The 20,868-nt window shown below is 38.0% G+C and overlaps 1 protein-coding gene across 1 annotated transcript in view; it reads left to right on the forward strand.

Moving 5' to 3' along the window:
• SYNE1 (spectrin repeat containing nuclear envelope protein 1) overlaps positions 1–20,868 on the forward strand; it is a 243,720-nt gene that overhangs the window by 137,433 nt on the left and 85,419 nt on the right. The window contains exons 89-97 of the mRNA XM_034060451.1: positions 265–447; positions 1,241–1,384; positions 4,632–4,826; positions 5,903–6,043; positions 11,235–11,402; positions 12,059–12,220; positions 13,473–13,667; positions 17,059–17,232; positions 19,077–19,268. Of these exons, the coding sequence (XP_033916342.1) occupies positions 265–447; positions 1,241–1,384; positions 4,632–4,826; positions 5,903–6,043; positions 11,235–11,402; positions 12,059–12,220; positions 13,473–13,667; positions 17,059–17,232; positions 19,077–19,268 (1,554 nt within the window). The remainder of the gene's footprint in view (positions 1–264; positions 448–1,240; positions 1,385–4,631; positions 4,827–5,902; positions 6,044–11,234; positions 11,403–12,058; positions 12,221–13,472; positions 13,668–17,058; positions 17,233–19,076; positions 19,269–20,868) is intronic.

Consider the following 20,868-nt stretch of genomic DNA (forward strand, 5'->3'; position numbering starts at 1 on the left):
TTAGAAATAATTAGTACTATGCTTTTTAACGAATATTTTTGTTCCTATTACATGGGCTTTTTGCTTAACTAATATTTAGAAGAATGCTCATTTCAGAATGAATAATTCCAGACAAAGTGTGTTCTGATTATATTCAATTTAGAAAATTGATAATTAAATTTGTTTGCTTTAGTCCTGGAACTCATCATTATTTTTCCTTTGCTGCATTAAATGCTCTGGAAGATCTGCAAAACTGGCTTATTGTGGCACTGACTTTGTTTCTAGCATCTGTTGTCTGAAATGGAGTCACTAAAGCCAAAAGTTCATGCAGTACAAGTCTGTCAGAGTGCCCTGAGGATTCCTGAAGAGGTGGTCACTGGTCTGCCAATATGCCACAGTGCCCTCAGGCTCCAGGAGGAGGCCAGCCGCCTGCAGCACACTGCCATCCAGCAGTGCAACATCATGCAGGTAAGTGGCACTCCATCCCAGAAATTACTCTGGATAACTTGAACAGTGCCATACAAATTGTGGTGCAAACAGAGAATTTTATATCTCTATACATCCCTCTTTTTCATGTAGGTGCCATTAACAAGTTACCCAATAAGTTTTCATTTCTCTGTTTTTGGGGGTTCTAATAGTCATAATCATGTTAATTGTTTAGACTTTCATCAGACTTTCATCTCAGTTCTGTCCTTGATCTTGTGCTTTTTGTAATACTGTTAAGTTTAACTAGACAAATAGCTAATATAAAGTGTATGCAGATTAATTTCATATATAATCCAGTTCATGAAATTGATATATCATTATAACATCAACAGCTTGGGATTGCATAAAAATCGTTAATTAAATAGCTTCCTGGGATATTTTCTAATTATTACTTAAAATGTATATATTTTTTCTTTCTGACTTTGGAGTCATTCAGCATCTGTTATATTTGCATTTTCAAGTCTTGCTAAATACAAGAAAACTAGGTTTTGTTTGACTGTTTGATTTCATAATTAAACATGTAAAAGGTATTTCCAAAGAAGAGAAGAATAAGGTTTTAATAGCAAGAGATTTTCAGTGATTAAGGATACTTGATGCTACGTAAGTGTAATATTTCTGAATGGACTTTTCCTAACTATATTCCTGCTTTGCATATTCAGATACAAGTACCAGATAGATTAAGTTTGCTGCACTTCAGAAGGGAAATCAGACATGCTTGGACTAAATAAATATTTATATTCATGTAGACACTCAATTTTCTTTTCCCCCTCTCTAGGAAGCAGTGGTTCAGTATGAGCAATATGAGCAAGAAATGAAACATTTACAGCAAATGATAGAGAGTGCCCATCATGAGATCCAAGACAAACCAATAGCAACTGGCAGCATCCAGGAACTTCAGGTCCAGATTTCACGTCATGAGGTAGGAGACCAAAATGCAATAGCATGGGGTCAAACACAGCTCAGGGACCCAAAAAAACTTCTCATAAGCAGTGGTCATAAATTATGTAAATTCTCAGACTTGCTTAAGGCTAGTTGAGCAGACAGATGTAATACCAGATAGGAAATGTATGCTATTGGTACAATGTGGAGCATTCATTTGCTTGTTCAATTAGATATGTCTTCATCTCCAGGCAAAATAGTGACAAACTAAAGCACTGCATAATTGAGGGACAGTTAACATAAGCACTTAACTAAGGAGAGTCCCAGAAGTTAATGTTGAGCAGTTAATCAAGTGAGCACTGCTAGTTCAGTGATCCTCATATATATAATATATATCTATATATGTGCATATCCTCAAGTAATTACTTATTTCCATGCCAGTAACATTCTGTAAAAAAACCCCAGGGGACATGAATCACAGGAAAAACACAGTTGATTTGGAGACAAACTCTGCGATGTTGACTCCAAAGGCTTTTAAAGCTGGGAAGAGTTTTGGCCTGTGGATTTACAGGTCCTGCCCTCAAACCCATTGATTGTCAGCCCTTGAATGAGTCAGGATAGTCTCTGTGCAGCCTTCTTGCTGTGCTGGCATTGGAGCTCCTGAGCTCCTTTCCCCCTTCCACTGTCGGGTGTTTCTTGGGATAAAAAGAGTACCATTGATCTGTATGTGTTACTGTTGGCACTAGATGGCACCATTTCTTTACATGAAAATTAAAGCTGTCTGTGCTATAGGTGTAATATAATGTTAGATGAGTTGCTCATTTACTATCCAGTTGTTACAGAAGTTACTTGGTATAAATACAGAGCAGTTTGGTTAAACAAACACTTCTGGGGTTTTAGTACTGAATTAATAATGCTACTATTCTCTGGTAAAATGTTCTGGAACAGCAAACACAGCAAAGTGACTTCAGTGGTACAGGGTAATGTTCCTAGAGGAAGGAATGATGCTGCAGAGAGGGAGGAATTCAAAAGGGTGCAGCTTGAAATTTTGTCTGCATTTGAACAAGTTCAGTGCTATGATTCTTTCTAAATGTCTGTGGGAAAACAGCAGCTTTACTCTATTGCACATGTGGAGATCAGCCAGAGTGGACAGGTTTCATACTTGCAAGCTTTCCACATTTAGGGGTAAGTAGTTTTGAAAGATTGAGATGAATGGTTTTGGCTCATATTTTATCTGCCAAAAACTTGTGGAAATGCATAGCATAAAGGGCATATTTCATACCCTATATTACTTCAAAAACTACTTTGAAAGGCAGATTCATCAAGATGCTTATTACAGGTGTTTTTAATTTAAGAAAACTTCAGTTCCAGCTTCCCTGTTGAAGCCTGCATGGACAAGAACTGAAAGGGATGTTTGTAGTAGTTATATTTAGAATTAAACTAAGAGAAAGATAGTAGAAGCAAAATATAACTTGATTTATAGGAATCTTGTATTGCTATGCATGTAACACTCTGAAACTGTGTATTGACCTGTGCTTATTTAGACTTTCATATGGAAAGTGGGCAAGTATCTTCATACTCGTGAATTATTTTAATGGATAATACAGTATTTCATAAGGCATTACTGTTATAAGTCACTTTGGGTTTTTTTTTCCACAATTGCATTTTTGCCTTCTTTTCCTTGTTTTCAATATGTTAGATACTCAGTGCATTGGAAATTAATGCCACAAATGTTATTACCTCTCAGTAATAATGATGGAATTGAGAATATTGAATGATTATAGTTTCTTACTGAGCCCCAGAGATGTCATTCATTAAGCATCAGTGAATGACTGGTACCTGCCAAAGAGAGCACTATTCCAGCTGCTAGACATTAAAGTTATGGCTTAATTTGATTGCCGTTGGGTTTTTGATTGATCTAGTTGGTGTTTTATACTCAAGACTTTGCTTAGTCTCCAAGGTAAGTCTTGGAGCTTCAAGAGAGCTCCTTTTGTTATTTACATGGCAGACAGCGCCCAGGTGCCATTGTAACACAGGCAGTAAAGTGTCATCCTCAGTTCTTGTGCTGCTTCCATTTCAATCTCTGTATTCCTCACTATGACTGTTCTGCAATCTGATTTTGAGAAAAAAAAATTCAGAAAATGTTATACCGCCCCCCCCAAAAAAAATCATTTTACCAGCATGAAGCATTACTTTTATTTACTTTTTAAAAGATATTTTAATTATTTTTTTATTATACCTACTAGATCTTGTAACTTCTGTTCCTATTTTTCCTTGAGTACTTGTGTTTGTTGAAGAAATAAAAGCAGATTAAAAAAATAAAGCAGTATATTTGAATGACTAATCACTGATTTAGCAGGCAAGCTTATACAAATGTCCTTTTCATTTTATAGATCAAAATTCATATTATTATTCAATCTCTATGGAAACAGAAGCAATAGCTTTGGCAGAAATGTTAAAATCTTCCAGCATTGCTTTCTTGTTTATTTACTTCAAGTATATTAGGCAAGAGAGAAGACAAGTCAGTTTCTAAGGTTGTTCATTGTTCATTTCCATCTTTCTTGTCCAACTTAAATTTATAATGGTGTGTGGCCATACAGACAGACCCCTTTATAGCTGTAACAAGATTAAAACACAGTTTATCCAAACTGTGGCAAAAAGTGATCCAGTCTGCATTTAATCCTATTATGTGACTGATTGTGCCTATCACATTTGATCTTGCTAGACCCTGTGAGTTATTGTTTGAACAATTAATTCGTTCTGTCAGGAGCTGAATGGGGCATTTTTTACAGTGGTTACCACATAGCCTCATTTCCGTGGCATGCACTGTGTGGAGGAACTTCATCTTCCTCAGATAAACGGAAATAGAACAGGGGAAAAAAAAGGACAGGAAGAGGGAGACACATTTCTCTTTGCTGCAGTCTGAAGCTTATAAACTTCATGTCAGGTTCAGGCTGGATGCGAGCATGAGCTATCCCTCCCTTTGGTCTGTGATTATCATGCACACAGAGCCTTTGCAGCATTTTTCCGGTTCTGCCTCAAAGCTCTCGGTTCTGCGGGTTAGCTCTGCAGCCAGACGCAGCCTGACTTGTTCCCTCCACTATCAACATCCTGCTTGTCAGCTAGTGCGGCAGCTTATGCAGGGCTCCTGAGAGGCAGTGCTGTGATGTTATTGGCTGGGCTTGGAGGGGAGAGCTTGCATTTGCCAGGAAAGCTGAAATGCTGCGAGTCCTGTGGCCTTTATGGACAGCCTCTGCATAAGGGAATAAAAAAAAATGTTTCCTCAGGAGCTGGCTCAGAAGATCAAAGGATACCAGGAGCAAATTGCTTCCTTGAATTCAAAATGCAAGATGCTGACAATGAAAGCAAAACATGCCACCATGCTGCTGACAGTGACAGAAGTGGAGGGGCTTTCAGAGGGAATGGAGGAGCTGGATTCAGACCTGCTCCCAGCACACCCTGCTCATCCCTCGGTGGTTATGGTAAGGAATGCTTTGGTCTTAGTCCTGTTTATCTCAGCTGCTTGCTTTTGCATCATTGCAATACTCCTGTGTAGCAAACTGCCACAGGTTACATATACATTTTGCTTTTGAAATGACTGCAAGTGTTGCAAACCAAACAAGTTGCAGCTTCCCCTTCCTGTAGTTTGCTTTATGTGGGTTTTCAAGACTTCTTCATAAAGGATGAAGTTATTTAACAGACATATACCAGTGGAAGTTTTCCTTAACAAGATGCAAATTCAGTGCCTTTTTTATAGCTGTCAGCATGTAAGAGCAAACACTGAAAAAGTACTGAATTGCAGGAATGAGATAAAGTCAGATTAAATATTATTTCATAATGTTGCAGCGGTTAAGTTTTACACACTGTATTTTTAAAGCTCTTATCTTAAAATGTTGATGTGATAATTTACAATATGCTGCTAGATTTTCAGATGAATGTATTGGAAATGAAAGCTGGCTAAGTACTGCCAAAGGCCTCGTGTTTAAATTACTCTGCTTTTGTTTGTTTCTATCTGGATCTCATTACAAATATACTGCTGATGGTATTGGGATTTTTATCTGAGTGAAAATAGAGTGCTGATTTCAGGATTTTTCATTGTATAACAGCATTGGGGAAGCAAGAATAGTATGTTGCTACTGGATTGTGTGTATTTTATATTCCAAGTCTATTCCTTGTTCTAACCAGGCCTGGATACTGAGGCCAACACTGCATTATTCTGTAGCTCCCCACAGTATTTCCATATGCAGCAGTGACTGTATTAGAAGACATACAGCCAAACCCCAATTTACTATTATTGAGTTGTTTGCTAAATAGTTTCTTTTAAATTCACTAGGGTACAGGAGAGCATATTTATACTGAAGTATGACAAGTAAATTATACTGTTAATTTAACAAGGTTTTTAAACTGGTAAAGAGAGAGCATGAAGTATGACCAAATAACGTCATGGTAATTCTGGCCATGTGTTGGGGTTTTTTTGTTTTGATCTCAGTCTAAGTCAAACATAAGTTGAGGTAACTGATTTTCTTCCTGTGCTCTGGGGTTGCTTTTCCTGTGGCAGATGACTGCTGGTCGCTGTCACACGCTGCTCTCCCCTGTCACTGAGGAATCTGGGGAGGAGGGAACCAACAGTGAGATTTCTTCTCCACCTGCCTGTCGCTCTCCTTCACCTGTGGCTAATACAGATGCTTCTGTTAACCAGGTACCTCCCTCTTGGCATTCATTCAGCTTTAATCTCAGACATGCATGGTTCCATTCCACAGGTGGTTTATTTAATCTTCTGAAATAATATTTACCCACAGTGCCAAGGAACTGAGGCTTAACCTCTAACCTAGCTGAACCTTCAGGTTCTAATTCAGAATGGATGCATATACTGACTTCTGAGTTTAAAATGTATAAATCTGGTGTTAAAGCCATTTGCTATTTTAAAAAATATATTTAAATTGACAAAGCTCTTGCATGTCACTACTGTTTTCTATTTATAACCTTATTTTTATTTTGTCAGTAATACTTAATGGAATCTTGCATCCTGAGAAGAAATGCAATTTTGTACTCCACATAATAAAACATTGCATTATGTCCATACATAGCTATCTTGCTGTATCAATGGCATTGTGACATTGAAGTCATACGCTGATATCTTAATACCACTCAAAGTATTAACTTTCATGGTTGGTTTCTTTTTTTTTTTCATGTGTTGTTCATTCCATGCTTTCTGTGACAGTCTATTTTAAGTGGCAGATCAGTGAAACCACTGAAGTTAGATTTTTAAATCAAAACTGAGGAGTCTCACATTTCTAATAAGCAATGAACCTAGCACATGGAGCATCATGCACGTGAAAGTACATGAAAAATATTAAGCTTTAGAAGTTTAGATATGAGCCTTAGGGGCAGTCACCACCTCTCTGAATTCATCATGTTGTGGGGTTTGTGGTTGGTTGTTTTTTTCAGTTGCAAATTCTTCCAGAATTGACCACTGCAGACTTAAGGGGTAGAATGCATTGTGTTGCATGACTGAATAGAATTAGAAAGGTTTGAGCAAGATGCCCACTGATTCCTTCCACTAGTTTCAAAGATACATATGTGGTACAGAAGTTGCTAAATATGAATAATTCATTTTCATGAACTGACATAAGGAAGAATATTAAGGTAAAATAGTAAGACTGGCGACGAAATCTTCAACAGAAAAATAAAACAAGTTATATAATCAATAAGAAGGATTTTTCTAGTGTTCTGTTATTTCATATAATCAGAAATTTTCCAGTAAAGTTTACTTACAGTAAAAAGACAGCTATATATTTCAGCACAAAAATCTTAGACAGTGTTAATCAGTGAAATAATTAAAGGAACAAGAGCGTCTTGCTTCCCAATAAATGTCGGTTCCTTACATTTTTCTGAAAATGTAAAATCAGGCTTACAGCTCCAGTATCTCAAATAATAAGGAAAACCCAGCAAGGATGCCATTGCACCATGAGGTGACATAAAAATGCAAATTTTAGAACCTGAGATCTACTAGGGCAAAATCTAACATTAAGATGATGTTTTTCATTTAGCAGGGTATTTGTGAAAGAGATAAAATTGATAGTGTTATAATCTAAAAAACCTGGAGATTAAGGTTTCTTCAGTGTGGTTAGTGTTGAAATAATCCGAACAAGCTAAACAATAAGCGGAAGAACAATCCAAAATGCAGTGGCTAGCAAAATGCTTAGGTTCGCACTCACATGACATGGAAACTAAAGAGGCTGTGAAAGTACCAGGATGAATGCCTAGGGAGACTTCAGGAAAGAAGGTTGGTGAAAAAAAACCAAAAACAAAACAAAAAAAAAGCCCAAAACCTAGAGATTAATTAATTAGGCTCTTAAATATAAGTTAAAAAATATTATGTATTCACTGGGACTTGGCAGAACTAATTTGAAAATCTTTTGTTATAAAAAATAGCCAGCATTAACGAAAAAAATTCTCACAGGAAGATAACCTGTGAAGTACCAGAAAAAGCATGTGAACAGGAGCTCTAGAAAGTAAAGAATTACATTAATTTAGTCTTTGGGAAAGAATTAAAAGACTTCATGAAGTAGGGGGTGAGGAGGAGAAGGTTGGATGTTAAGGCTATTTTTTAAACTCGTGCCTATCTTTGTACAGTCTTTCTTCATGGATTCCTAGTGTCTCTTAATGGCGAAATGTGGTTAGTCTGAATTCAGACATCCTTGCACTGTTTTACATTACTAACAAATAATGAAAATAAAAACCAAATGCCAACTGTGTATCAGTGGAAATACTGGTTCTGTGTATTGAAATAGAGTAAAACAGGACCATAAATACAAGATAATGACAGATTTAGCACTGTTAGCAGGTGTCCATGTTGTTAGTTTTGTACTGGAACTCCTTTAAGAACAATGGGGTGGGTGGGGAACTATAAAAGTGTTAACTGTAAGAAGACTGAAGAATTTCATAGTATACATTTCAGCAACAGATAACAGTCCTTCAATGCAGTTTATTTTGATGCACAGCAAAATCAGGCACTTTATCTGCTGCAGTACTGAATTGGAAGCCTTTGGAGTTAAAACTTCTCACCTTTACCCAAAGGTATAGTTGATGAAAATTTAGCACATTTTTTGAAACTCTTTTTTTTCCAGATAAGCAATGCAGCACAGTGGAATTGCAAAAGCTGAAGTGTTGTCAGAAAGCCTTTGAAGCCACAGCTGATGCTGTGATTCAGGTCTTCAGGACTGGATCACTATTAAATGTCCTTTTATCTCCTTGTACACAGCATACTTAATCATTCTTTCTCCTTCCCTTACAAAACTCATCTAGAGTGCAACAGCCCTTGTCAAATGTCCTTTGAAATCTAAACACACCCTTTGCTCCTAAATCCTAACAACAAAGCCTGAGTACTGTTCTTTGGCTAATTTTCACAAAAGCAGGCATGATATCTTAGGGCCTTTTAGGGGCAACAAAATCTGTTACTTGTAAGAACATCTGGATTCACACTACCATTATCTTGAAAGCTCTGCCAAAAAGACACTATCATGTATACTCCAGAAAGTAGTTGAAAAGATGGAGGAGGGCGTTGCTTTTCTTTCTCTGTAAAAGCAAGCTTTTTATTCTGGGAACCATGATAAAGAAGTCTCAGAAGCCCAGCTTCTCTATTGGTCCTGAGAGAGGGCTAGCTAAGGGCTGGAGAGTAGCTGTTGATAAGGCAAAATGAGAAGTTGCCTGCACTGTTGCAATTTTTCACTGTGATATGGAAAGATCACTTGTGGTCAGAGTGAAAGATTCTGAAATTGCAGTAACAAATGCAGTGCTAAGCTATTACCTATTCCCTGTTAGCTTCTGGACATCAGAAATAACATTTATCATGAATTGTTCAATTTTCTCTATTATTGCCTTGGAAGAAGTACCTCATCTGTCACTTTTGGATAGTTTGATGGGAGTGACCTTGTTCCTGTACTCTTCCAGAGCTTGTTTTGTTTTGTTCACATACAGTATTAGATAAGATAGTGAAATTGCATTGGGAAATAAAGATTCTAATTATACTCGGAGCTCTAGTACCCCAGATATAGTCTTGTGTAGTATCTAACTTGTGTACACCTGTATAGAATTACAGAACAATTTGGGCTGGAAGGGATCTCTGAAGGCTGTATGCTCCAACGCCCTTCCTCAAGCTAGGCCACATACAGCAGGTTGTCTGGGACTATATTCGGGTGGGTTTTGAGTATCTCCAAGGATGGAGACTCCACAACTTCTGTGGGCAGGCTGTTGCAGTGGTCAGTAACCCTTACAGTAAAAAAGTGTTTCCTGATGTTCAGAGGGAACCTTCTGTGTTTCAGTTTGTGCCCATAGTCCCTTGTCCTGTCACTAGGCAACATTTAAAAAAGCCTAGCTCTATCTTCTTTGCAATTTCCTTTCAGGTATAAAATAGAATCATTAAATCATTTAGGTTGGAAAGGAACTTTTAGATCGAGTCCAGCTGATAATCAACCACTGCCAAGTCCACCACTAAACCATGTCCCTAAGCACCACATCTACAAGTGTTTTAAATGCCTCCAGGGACAGGAGCCTATTTCCCTGAGCATCCTGATCTGATGCTTGACAAATCTATTGGAGAAGAGGTTTTCCTAGTATCCAATCTAAATGTCCCCTGGTACAGATTGAGGCCATTTCCTCTTGTCCTATCATTTGTTACTTGGGGGAAGAGACCAACACCCACCTTGCTACAAAGACATTAAACAAAACTGGCCCCAGTACTGGGCCCTGGAGAAGAGCCACCAACTCTATTTAACTCCTTTCACTCTTTGGGAATTTGTATTTATACATACACTTTTATATTTTCAGTACAGTAAAGGGTCTGCAGTCTGGTAGACACAGCTCTGTAAGCTGCCAGGTGAAAGGCACTTAGTTTTATCTCAGTCATGTTGCTCAGCCTGCTGAATTTTCATCCCTATCCTACAAGGTCAGGAGCAATGAAATTTGCAATTATTGGAGGAGGATTTTCCAAGCAAACTTTCCAGTAGATTTTGAGCAACTAGGGGTGTTTACAAATGCAAATTACAAATGTTGTTGAGGAAACTGGATAATAGCTGCTGTGTTGCATGGTCTGGACATAGTTCACAAAGTAAGGCTACTAAGAAGAAGGAAGGCTGTAGCATTTTTCACCTTCCAGATAGATGTGGTGGTAACTCTTATTACATGGTTTTGTTTTAAATAATCCTTGTTAAGTATGCTTTCCTGGCTTAAAGATACATACTGTGCATGTTTCCTTAATTTTAAATTTTCTGTATATTGCTTTAATTGTCACCTGTAATAGTTGAAGGAAACCCCATGCACTGTATATGGAATGTCTGCTGTGAAACAGCAGTTCCACCCTGAATTTTCAATGGCAGTTTGAACATTTGCCCCTTTCTTGTAGCAATTCTAGTCCCTTTTCCCACTATTTTTTGTAAGCTAGTGTTTTGTACTCTTTTTTACATCACTGACTAGTCCTTCAACATATTCCTTTTTTGCTCTTCTGTTGCCTTCTCTGTGTTTGTTGGAATTACATTCATTGTCATCTACCATGCCATACCCCGCTGTTGTGATGATGCTAGAAGAACGCTCCCACTTACAGCACTCCCTTTCCAGCCTTTCAGTGTCTGTCCATAGCTGCCTCCTGTGTCTCCCAGCTAATATGATCATGAAAAAAATGCATCTACAGTGGTCTTCATACTGAAGCTCCATGTCATACTCAGTGTTCTACTCTTTAATATTTATTGGCTGTGTTGCTCAGAGATTTTCTGGTGGTTTTGGCTTTTTTGGGGTTTTATTTTAATGGACATATGCAATGGGACAGTACACGGGGGGGATGTTACATAGTATCTTTCATTTTGAAAGTGCCATAATGTACTTCGTGCTTGTAGGACATTGCTTATTACCAAGCCTTATCTGCTGAACAGTTGCAGACAGAAGCTGCTAAAATTCAACCCAGCACTTCAGCCACCCAGGAGTTTTATGAACCAGGCTTAGAAACAGCTGCTAGTGCCAAACTGGATGATCTGCAGCGTTCTTGGGAAACATTGAAAAATGTGGTAAGTCTTCATCTGAAGTTTTGAAAAAAATTAGATAGTTTGTAAGGAATAAAATGCGAAGAACTGTTTTATTTAATGTTCTTCTCCGCAATTCTTGGGTTTCAAGCAGAAACAAGAATTGTTAGCTGTGATGTTTTTTTACCTTTGCTCTTCATTTGGAAGCCTGTGTTTGGATAGACCTCCATTAAGTCATTAAGGCTGATGGCCAGTATTTCTGAAGGCAACTATTCTTAAGACTACATTGCATAACCTAACAGGGAAATCTACTCATGCTGAATGAGCTGGAAAAAAGGCCCAAGAATCTAGTTTCCTCAAGTACTGCGTCAGTTTAACACATTTCCACATAGTAGTGCAGCATAATAATTCAGTGAAGTATGACAATGGTCAAGGTTTTGATTGCGTGCTATAAATTTTAATTCTTTGCAGAGGCACAATAGCTATTATGGGATATTAAGAACTATACATCTAGCAGATAGTGTATATCCACATGTTTGAGTGCATAAAATCTAAAATAAATAATCCTTTATAATTTATACTTTTGAAAACTTGTGGCAAGTTCTTGGATTTAGTCTGGTAAGCTTAGGGTTGTAAGACAGCAGAAGAAAGAGTAAATTCTATATCAGAGGTCAGAATTTATGCATTCCATTTCTTTTCAGATCAGTGAAAAGCAGCGTACCCTCTATGAAGCTCTTGAGCGTCAGCAGAAGTATCAGGACACACTCCAGTCTATATCCACAAAAATGGAGAGCATTGAGATCAAACTAAATGAGAGTCTGGAACCAGCCAAAAGCCCAGAGAGCCAGATGGCTGAACATCAGGTAAAAATTTACATGTGACAATTAGAGGGAAGGCATGCATTACGCATGTATCTTTAGTTCCCTTTTTTTAGAAAGCAGCATTCTTCACAGCTGGATGCCTCAAAAACATGTATTAGTTGTATGAAACTTCTCTGTTAACTACCTTTCTGGACTTCTGCTGTTTAAAGATGGTGTAATGTGGGTTCTTTTAATAAAGAGCCTTTAAAAAGAGTAGACTAAATAGTAAGAGTTTGTCCAATCAAAATTTTCAGCAAAATCTTTCATCAGAGGTGGTGTTCACTGCCACCTGCAGATACTGTTCTTCAATATCAGTGCTTCTAGCATACACTGGAGTCTTTATGATGTTTCGAAGTTTATTAAGATCATAATCAATACTGATGCATGTTAAATTGATCTAAATAAAATCTTTGCTTTGTTGAACAAAACAATCTAAAGCATACAAAAAATCCATCCCAAGGAAGTCTTGAGAAATGGCATCCTGAATAAGAGAATATTTTGTCAACTAACCAATCTGACATCTGTCCAAGTTGTAATCAACTAAGCCTTCTATTTGATAGCTTGAAATTATGTGGTAGTGCCAGTTTTTGTTGCAGTAGGAACTCCCTGACCTGAAAAGGATAACTTTTGGCTTTTGTAGCACTGCCTTATGTCCTGTGCATCCAATATGTATACTGGTAGACATGAAGGCAGATTATCTGCTCTAAGGTATTGGCACTGCAGCATCCTTTTGTAGGTATCTTGGAAACTGATCTATGGGATAACAGTGATGGTAGTAACTTCTTTTACACCATGGAGTTAATGCCTGGATGTTTATGTATATTGCTGGATGTTCTTTGTGGAATTAGTAAGTTTCAGGCTGGAAGCTAACTCATGCCCCTATTTCTCTCTCACAAACGTACACTTGCTAACTTGTTCATCATCTTCACTGTATCTACTAGAATACCCTGCATAATTTTTTTTCGAAGAATATATCTGTATGCATAATATTTCAAAAAGACTTCTTTTTGGTGATGTTTCAAATTTCAGGTAAGTAATTAAATCCACATTTCAGTTGTCAGATGTATGATCCTGGCTTAATCACCTAAAAGCAGGACTCAGACTCTACCAAACCAGCAGTGATATATTCCTGTATTCTGTGTTCCTTATGCTCCCCTGGGGCAGCTATCTTGATTTTTTTTATTAAGCCTCCTGAGATACTTTCTTTTCACTGATAAATGAAGCAAATACTTCCTCTGGTCTCATTTCTAAATAGGCTTTGATGGATGAGATTTTGATGTTACAAGAAGAAATCTCTGAGCTTCAGACATCACTAGCTCATGAGCTGGTTTCAGAACCACTGGATGCAGAAGCTGCTGATCAGCTGGCATTGCAATCTACTCTCACGGTCTTGGCAGAACGAATGGCCACAATTCGAATGAAGGCATCAGGAAAACGACAACTACTAGAGGTACAACTGTAGAAGTGGGTCATATTCCAGATTTTGAGAGCCACTTCTGGCAGACCTGTACTTTCACCAAAGCTTAGTCACCACTGAGTGATGATAATTGAAAAAGTAAATTTAGTTCTGCTCATTTCTCACAGTTCCTTTCACTAATAAACTATCACTCTTTTTTAACAAACCCCTTATCTTAATACTAGGTGGTAATCAACCAGAAGGAACTTGGAAACACACTGCAGGAGTTATGTAATATATACATATAAAAGTTTATTTGTTTTTTAATATCCACATTGACATTTCCTCAGTAGGTTCCCTTGGTATTCCTTGTTCTCCACAGGAGAAGTAATGAAGTGCAGGTATCAAAAGTCATGCTACCTACAATAAAATTTTAAGGAGCCACCTCTCTGAGAAGGGGGAAAGCCTAAAATAAGAAATAACACCTCTTCTAAACTGTTCCATTGTTGTCTGTGCTCATCTTACCAGTGATTGGTATGCAGACTTTTGTCGTGAAAGATGCACCCCTTTATTTCTTAGTCTACCAGCTTTGCCAAAAATACTTCAAAACTAAGGTGATTTTTAAAAAGTCCTTTGTGTATAGGAATGTTGCCATGTGAATTACATGGGTGAGAACATACAGTCATGGTAATGCTGGCTACATTAGATTGGCTACTTGGAACACTGCAGGGCAGCTTTGCTGCTATCCTGCTAAGAACTGAAGCAGTGAATTCACAAACACAGCAACTGCTATTATTTCCAGCATCAATTGATTCTGAGAGACTGAGTGAGAACTGACTCAGTGGAACTAAGCCATGGTTAGTTGCTGGATGGGGTTAAACCACAACACTGGGTTACAGGGGAGTCCCCAGGGTGCATCAGCTGCATTAGTTCTATACAGTGACCTGAATAAGTCTAGAGAAAATATCTTTGTTATTCTTTAAAAATTGCTCTGAGTTTTTCCTTCTTGGAATAAAAATTACTTTTCTGTAAAAATAAGGGACTAGAAGCAGAATAAGGATCTTACAAGCTGCTTGGTAAGACAGGAGGAAATGCCAACTAATAATTTCAAGATAAAGCATGAGTCAGATACACTGCTGTCAACTGTTGTTAAAATTCTGACAGTTACTTCGCTATGATAGCAAATATGTATGGTAATTAAACAGTATTCAGTAATATAACCTGTGCACTTTGTAGCTCTGGTTTCACAGATAAAATCTGTCAGGATACTGCAGGAATATAAATTTAGCAATGCAGATACAACAGGTAATGGAAACATGTTGCTGTTGATGGTGTGGATTGCTAATATTGTTCTTTCTCTGAACCTAATATAAATACCTAAAGCTTCAGAACTGTTCAGCTCTGGGTTATTTGAGGCTCTTAACAACAATCATTATTCTTTAAATTATTATAACATGTAATTATTAATTTCCCATTAAAATTAAGCATTCAGAAAAGCTGTGCAAACATGTCCCTGTGTGAGGGATTTGCCTTGCGCATACACGTCTGAATTTCCTCACAGAAGTACAGTATGTTGACCCTGGCCAGCAGCCAAGCACTCAACCTCACTCCCTCTCCTGCAGAATGGGGAAAAAATAGGAGAAAAAAAGGTTCATGAATCGAGATAATGACAGCTTAATAGGGTAAGGAAAAGTTGTGGGTGCAAGCAAAGGAAAATGAAGAACTTATTCACTACTTCCCCATCAACAAGCAGATGTTTAGACACTTTCCTGGAAAGTAGGGTCTCACCATATTGTTGGTTGGGAAGACAAATACCATAACCACAAATGGCCCCTCTCCCCTAACCCTTTTACCTAGGCTTTTATTGCTGATCATGAGCTCATATGTAATATCCCTTTGGTCAGTTCAGTTTAGCTGTGCTGGGTATGTTATGTCCTCAGCCTTTTGCCCTTCCCCAGCCTACCGGCCTTTGTGAGGGGTAGTTGGAAAGAAATCCTTAGTTCTGTGCAAGCATTGTTCAGCGATACCCAAAACATTTCTGTTATCAGACAGGTTTAGCCACAGTTGCAAAAAGTACAGCACTCTACAGGCTGCAATGAATTTAACTTCATCCTAGCCAGATCTGGTGCAATCTTCTTCTCTTGTTCCACACTATTTGCAGCATGCTTAGGGTTCCACATTATCCGATACATCTATGTATCCTCTGACTATTTCGTTCTATCTGTTTCCTGTTCCTGAAATCCTCTCTGTTCTCTCCAAAGCTCCATATTTCACTTGTTATTGGGAGCCCAGAACTGGACACAGCACAACACTTTGTGCAGCCCAGGGCATCATTAGCTGTCTTTACCACAAGGGTTCATTGATGGCTCATGCTCAAGTTGGTGTCCACCCAGAACCCCAGGATCCTTTTCTGCCAAGCTGCTTTCTATCTAGTTGACCTCCAGCATGTACTGCTGCCTGGGGTTGTTTCTTCCCAGGTGCAGGACTTTGCACTTCCTTTTGTTCAACTTCATGATGTTCCTGTCAGCTCCTTTCTTCAGCCTGTTGGGATCCATCTGATGGATCCATCTACTTCTCCCATTTTGTGTTATCAGTAAATTTGCTAGGGTTGTTAATGGCCTTTCACTAGACTTTGTGTCCCTGATCTCCACCCACTGGGGCCACCTGTTCAGCCTGTTCTCAAATTCATGTGGAACTATTAAAGGTGAGCAGGTCTTGCTAATCACTCCCTGTCTGTCCAATAGATAGATAGACAGCTGATAGATGGAGCCTCTGTACTGCTGCAAAGCTGTTGCAGCAGCCACTGGACCTTAATGTCCTTCCACATCCCATGGCACAGGGATCCTTCAATAGGCCAGACAAGGTAGACAGCTCTTCATACTTCTTTTTACGCTCAGTAGCTACACCAGAGACACACCAGTACTCTGTTGGTACTTGAAGTACCCATCTTGTGTCTCTCTTGAGAGACAATAAGGTATCCTGCAGCTCCCACAAAAGGCAAAGCTTCTCTCCTTTCCCTACAGCCCATTCCCAGTGCTATGCCCCTGTGCATCTTTTTCTGTAAACGAACAGTTTGCTAGTTGAGCAAACTGAATCAATTTAGGGGGAATCCAAAGGACAGCAGCAAGAGAAGGCAGAAAAGACTTTACCTTTAAAAGACTATAATAGCAGAGATTTATTGAAGTAGAAATACAGTGGCTGAACCGAAAGAGAGTTTCAGTCACCAGAAACTCATGCTCATCAATTGAAAGCAATATTTTGTCAAAGTTTTCAACTTACCAAAGTAAGGGCTTATTATAGCTTAAAAATAATATATAGAAGTTATGAAAGGAAGAGAGGGTGGGGTTTGGGGGGGGGGAGGGTGTTTGTTTTGTGTTTTTTTTTTTTTAAGTGACTGTTGTAGTGTATTTCATTTTATAAAATGAAATGTAATTTGTATCTCTAGGAAAAACTAAATGACCAGCTGGAGGAACAGCGGCAAGAGCAGGCTCTTCAAAGGTACCGTTGTGAAGCTGATGAGCTTGACCACTGGCTGCTGAATACCCGTGCAACACTTGACAGTGCTCTGGTTGATCCTGAGGAACCTATGGACATGGAAGCACAGCTGGTAGACTGTCAGGTAAAATTATCAGTCCTGGAATGTTTAGAAAAACAGGATTGACATAGCTTTATCAGAGTGAAAAGTCAAATATGGATCATAAATGTTAAGACAATTAATTATTGAGTGGGATGAGCCAGCATATTAATGGGAAGAATTTTCTGAGCTCCTCAGCACCTCCTATATGCTCAATTATCTTCAGCAATTATTTGTAAAATATAGCCTGTTCTTAATTCCTTATTCAATATTGCATAGTGCTTTAGAAAGCACGTGCAAATATAGCAGCATAAACCCAAGATATCTGGACTGCAAGAACATTTGTGTTCACTGCAGTTATGGTTTTTACTCCACTACAGCTAGAGCTGTTGAACAGCTACCTTGCTTTGCATCCAAAAATCTGCATTGAACTTTCCTACTCCTCCTTTTCCAGCTGAAGAATACACTCACAGTAGCAGCGGTATCTGTGACAGTGTTGTATTTTCTTCAGGGCTAATCCCTAGCCGTAGTCAAAAGTAAACTATAATCCTCAGTAGTTAATATTATCAGCCCGAAATACAAAACAGAGGAAAACGTTTTGCTGCATTAGTTATTGCATATACTTTTGTTAACAAGACTTGGATCAGTTGTAACATAGTTTCTCAAATTAGTAGGAATTTTCCATTTTTAAATGAGAGTTTAGAACTATATGACCATTATAATTAAAATTGCAACATAGACAAGAGACAGATGGACAAAAGATCCCCTTTCATATAAAAGGATATTGGCCTCTTATCAGCTGAGGATCTCGACTGTTTCAGGGTAAACGGGAGTTAAGTTCCTGTAAGTACGATGAATTCAACATCAGGTTAAATTTCCACTGAAACAGCTTCATTATTGGAATTTTCAGTCATCTCAGTCTTTTGTGTTCTTTCATCACTCAACCTTAGGAGCTGTTGTTGTATATGGATAAGACCTGTGAACTTAAAGCAGGTTTTGGTTCTTTTTAATATAATTTATAGAAAACACAAAAGAATGGTTAACTTTGTGGAAAAGTTAATACTGCTGTTCTTTTGCTTGTTCTTAACATCTTAATACAGTAAACTTTATATAAAGTTCTATATTGTTTCCACTTCTTAGAGACTTTGCCCGTCTTATCCTGTATGCATTCTTTCAGGTGGAATATTTGTAAATTTATACTAGATGGTTGCTATGGAAGCAAAAACATTTGATGTCAGGGTAGGTTTTTTTCTCAAGAATTGTGTGAGCTTTGAGTTTGGAAGATCAAAATATGCACTATGTCTGTAATACACAAATAGTTAATGGAATGTCAAGGAAGTAGCTTTTGAGAATAAACATGCCAGAGCTTTGTCACTTTAAGTCTCTCTTTAGACTAAAGAGGATTATACAGAAATCCTTAAGTCCATCATGCACCAATCAGAAAGAGCAAATAGTGAGAAGAGAAGCTTATCAACCTAGCCAGAGCAACGCAAAGGAGGTGGTAGGAAGCATTGCACTGAATGTACATAAAAGAAGAGGAAAGTAACTAGCTGCATGCTCTGTTTTTTCTTATGATGGATATCAGTCTAGCATCTTAGGCACCCCTACCTTTAGTGTGCAAATAAAGAGCATCTCCTCTACAACAAATTCTTTCTTTCAAATAACTTTTTAATTCCCTGCTTTGAAAAAGGTTGCAAACAGAAATGGCAAAGGCAAACGTTTGCAAGCATATGCCTAAGGACTCTGAAAGGAAGTGGAAGGCAAAGCAATGATAATCTGACTTGCCCTTAGCTTGGTGACAAGTGAGGTAGGCCACAGGTCATCTTGCTGGAAAGCGTGACAGGTTCTGGGAAATGTATGATTTTGGTTCTTTGTTTTTGCTGCTGCAGAACATGCTGGTTGAAATAGAGCAGAAGGTGGTAGCCTTGTCAGAGTTGTCTGTGCACAACGAGAACTTGCTTATGGAGGGGAAGGCTCATACCAAGGACGAGGCAGAGCAGCTGGCTGTGAAACTCAGGACACTGAAGGGCAGCCTTCTGGAGCTGCAGAGAGTGCTCCACGATAAGCAAATCAACATTCGGGTAAGTGTCTTTTTTTCAGCTGTTTTCACGGTGGGCAGGAGGTTGGGGGATTTCACAGCAGTTTAATGCAACTGAGCAAAGAAGTAGAAATATTTTACTGATTTAAACTGAGCTATTAATCTTTAGTTAGTAAATGGAATCACACCCCAAAATAAATAACTGCCTAGCAAGCTTTAGTGAATCATTTCTAAGTTGCCAGCACCACTTTGTGGTGAAACTATCCTAACCTCACTGTCTTCACTGAAAGGGCAGAAGTGAAGAAACTAAATAATTAGCTTGGTCTGAATATACTCTATTCCTGTTCCAAGTTCCCTTTAGATTGCATTTGCTCTGAGGCAGGATCTCTTCCCCAACAAAAGGACAATCCTAAATACATGCTTTCCTCCATACAGCATGCACAACACAATGAACAGACAACATCAAGATAAAGAAACATTTTGAATTTGTGTGTATATATATATATATTTGTCTAATTCTTAGTGGCATCATTATACCAAACAAAGTATTACAAAAAAGATGCATTTAACCTCAGTCTTGTCCTAGGTTTCTATTCCTAGCAGAATTGGTCTGCTTTATTTAACAGTTGTTTTTGGTCATTCTTTAGGTTAAACTAGCACGTGGAGAACTGAATGCATACAAGAAACCCTACCATGTAATGTGACTGAGTGGTTTTGAATTTGCTTGCCCTGGTGTGACTCTCTTCCCCCTTTTCTTTTACTTCTTTTCTGGGCTTTGCTGTGCAAATTAAACATGATAAGCTTCAAAGATTTCTAGCTTGTAATGCAGATTAAAGTCTACTGAAAGGTTAGCTTGAAAAGTCACTTGACATGCTAAGAACTATTTTTAGTCCGAAGCGACTGGATAACTATAAAACTTAACATAGCTTCACCAAGAAAACCCCCAACAAACAAACATGCACACACACACAGAATAAATAAAGGGGAAGAGAAAAAAATGGGTATTTATTCCTATTGCCTCTGAGATGAAGTAACTTTAATGTTGTTCTTGCATATTAAATCTTATGATTAGGCAAATGAAAAGTGTTATCAACAGCACATAGGCATATTACAGTATATTCTGATGTCTTGTGAATGAAAAGGCATCACAACCTTTTTTGATTAATTTTAAAATATACATTTTAAATGTGCTGCATTTTAGAATACAGTGGTGCGGTTTAATTTACTTAAACGTTTAAGATTTTTGAATGCTCTTCTAATATTGAAAATAACAAAATAATTTCTGGATGAAGAATATGAATCATTTAAGATGCTAGATGCATGCAAGATTTAAGTTTATGAATTGCAAGCCTTTTTTTTTTTACTTCACTTACAGATCTTGGAAGAAAATAGATATAGGCGATATAACATTTTCAAATTGTCATTGATCAATTTTTCTTCAAATGAGAAATTCTATCATGTTTTTTTTTTCAGAACAAGGAATAAAGTATTTCTTATGAACTGAGGCTCAGAGCATCAGATGCCCCAAAAACCACTAACTCTATCTACTGCTATTAACTCTGAGAAATGTGACATGTTGACAGTGCTGTTGCTCACTCAGAAACTCAGACTTATGCATGTCTCTAGGTTTACTGATAACCTTG

This window comes from Melopsittacus undulatus, chromosome 3 (assembly GCF_012275295.1).
Source record: "Melopsittacus undulatus isolate bMelUnd1 chromosome 3, bMelUnd1.mat.Z, whole genome shotgun sequence".
In the NCBI taxonomy this organism is placed as follows: Eukaryota; Metazoa; Chordata; class Aves; order Psittaciformes; family Psittaculidae; genus Melopsittacus; species Melopsittacus undulatus.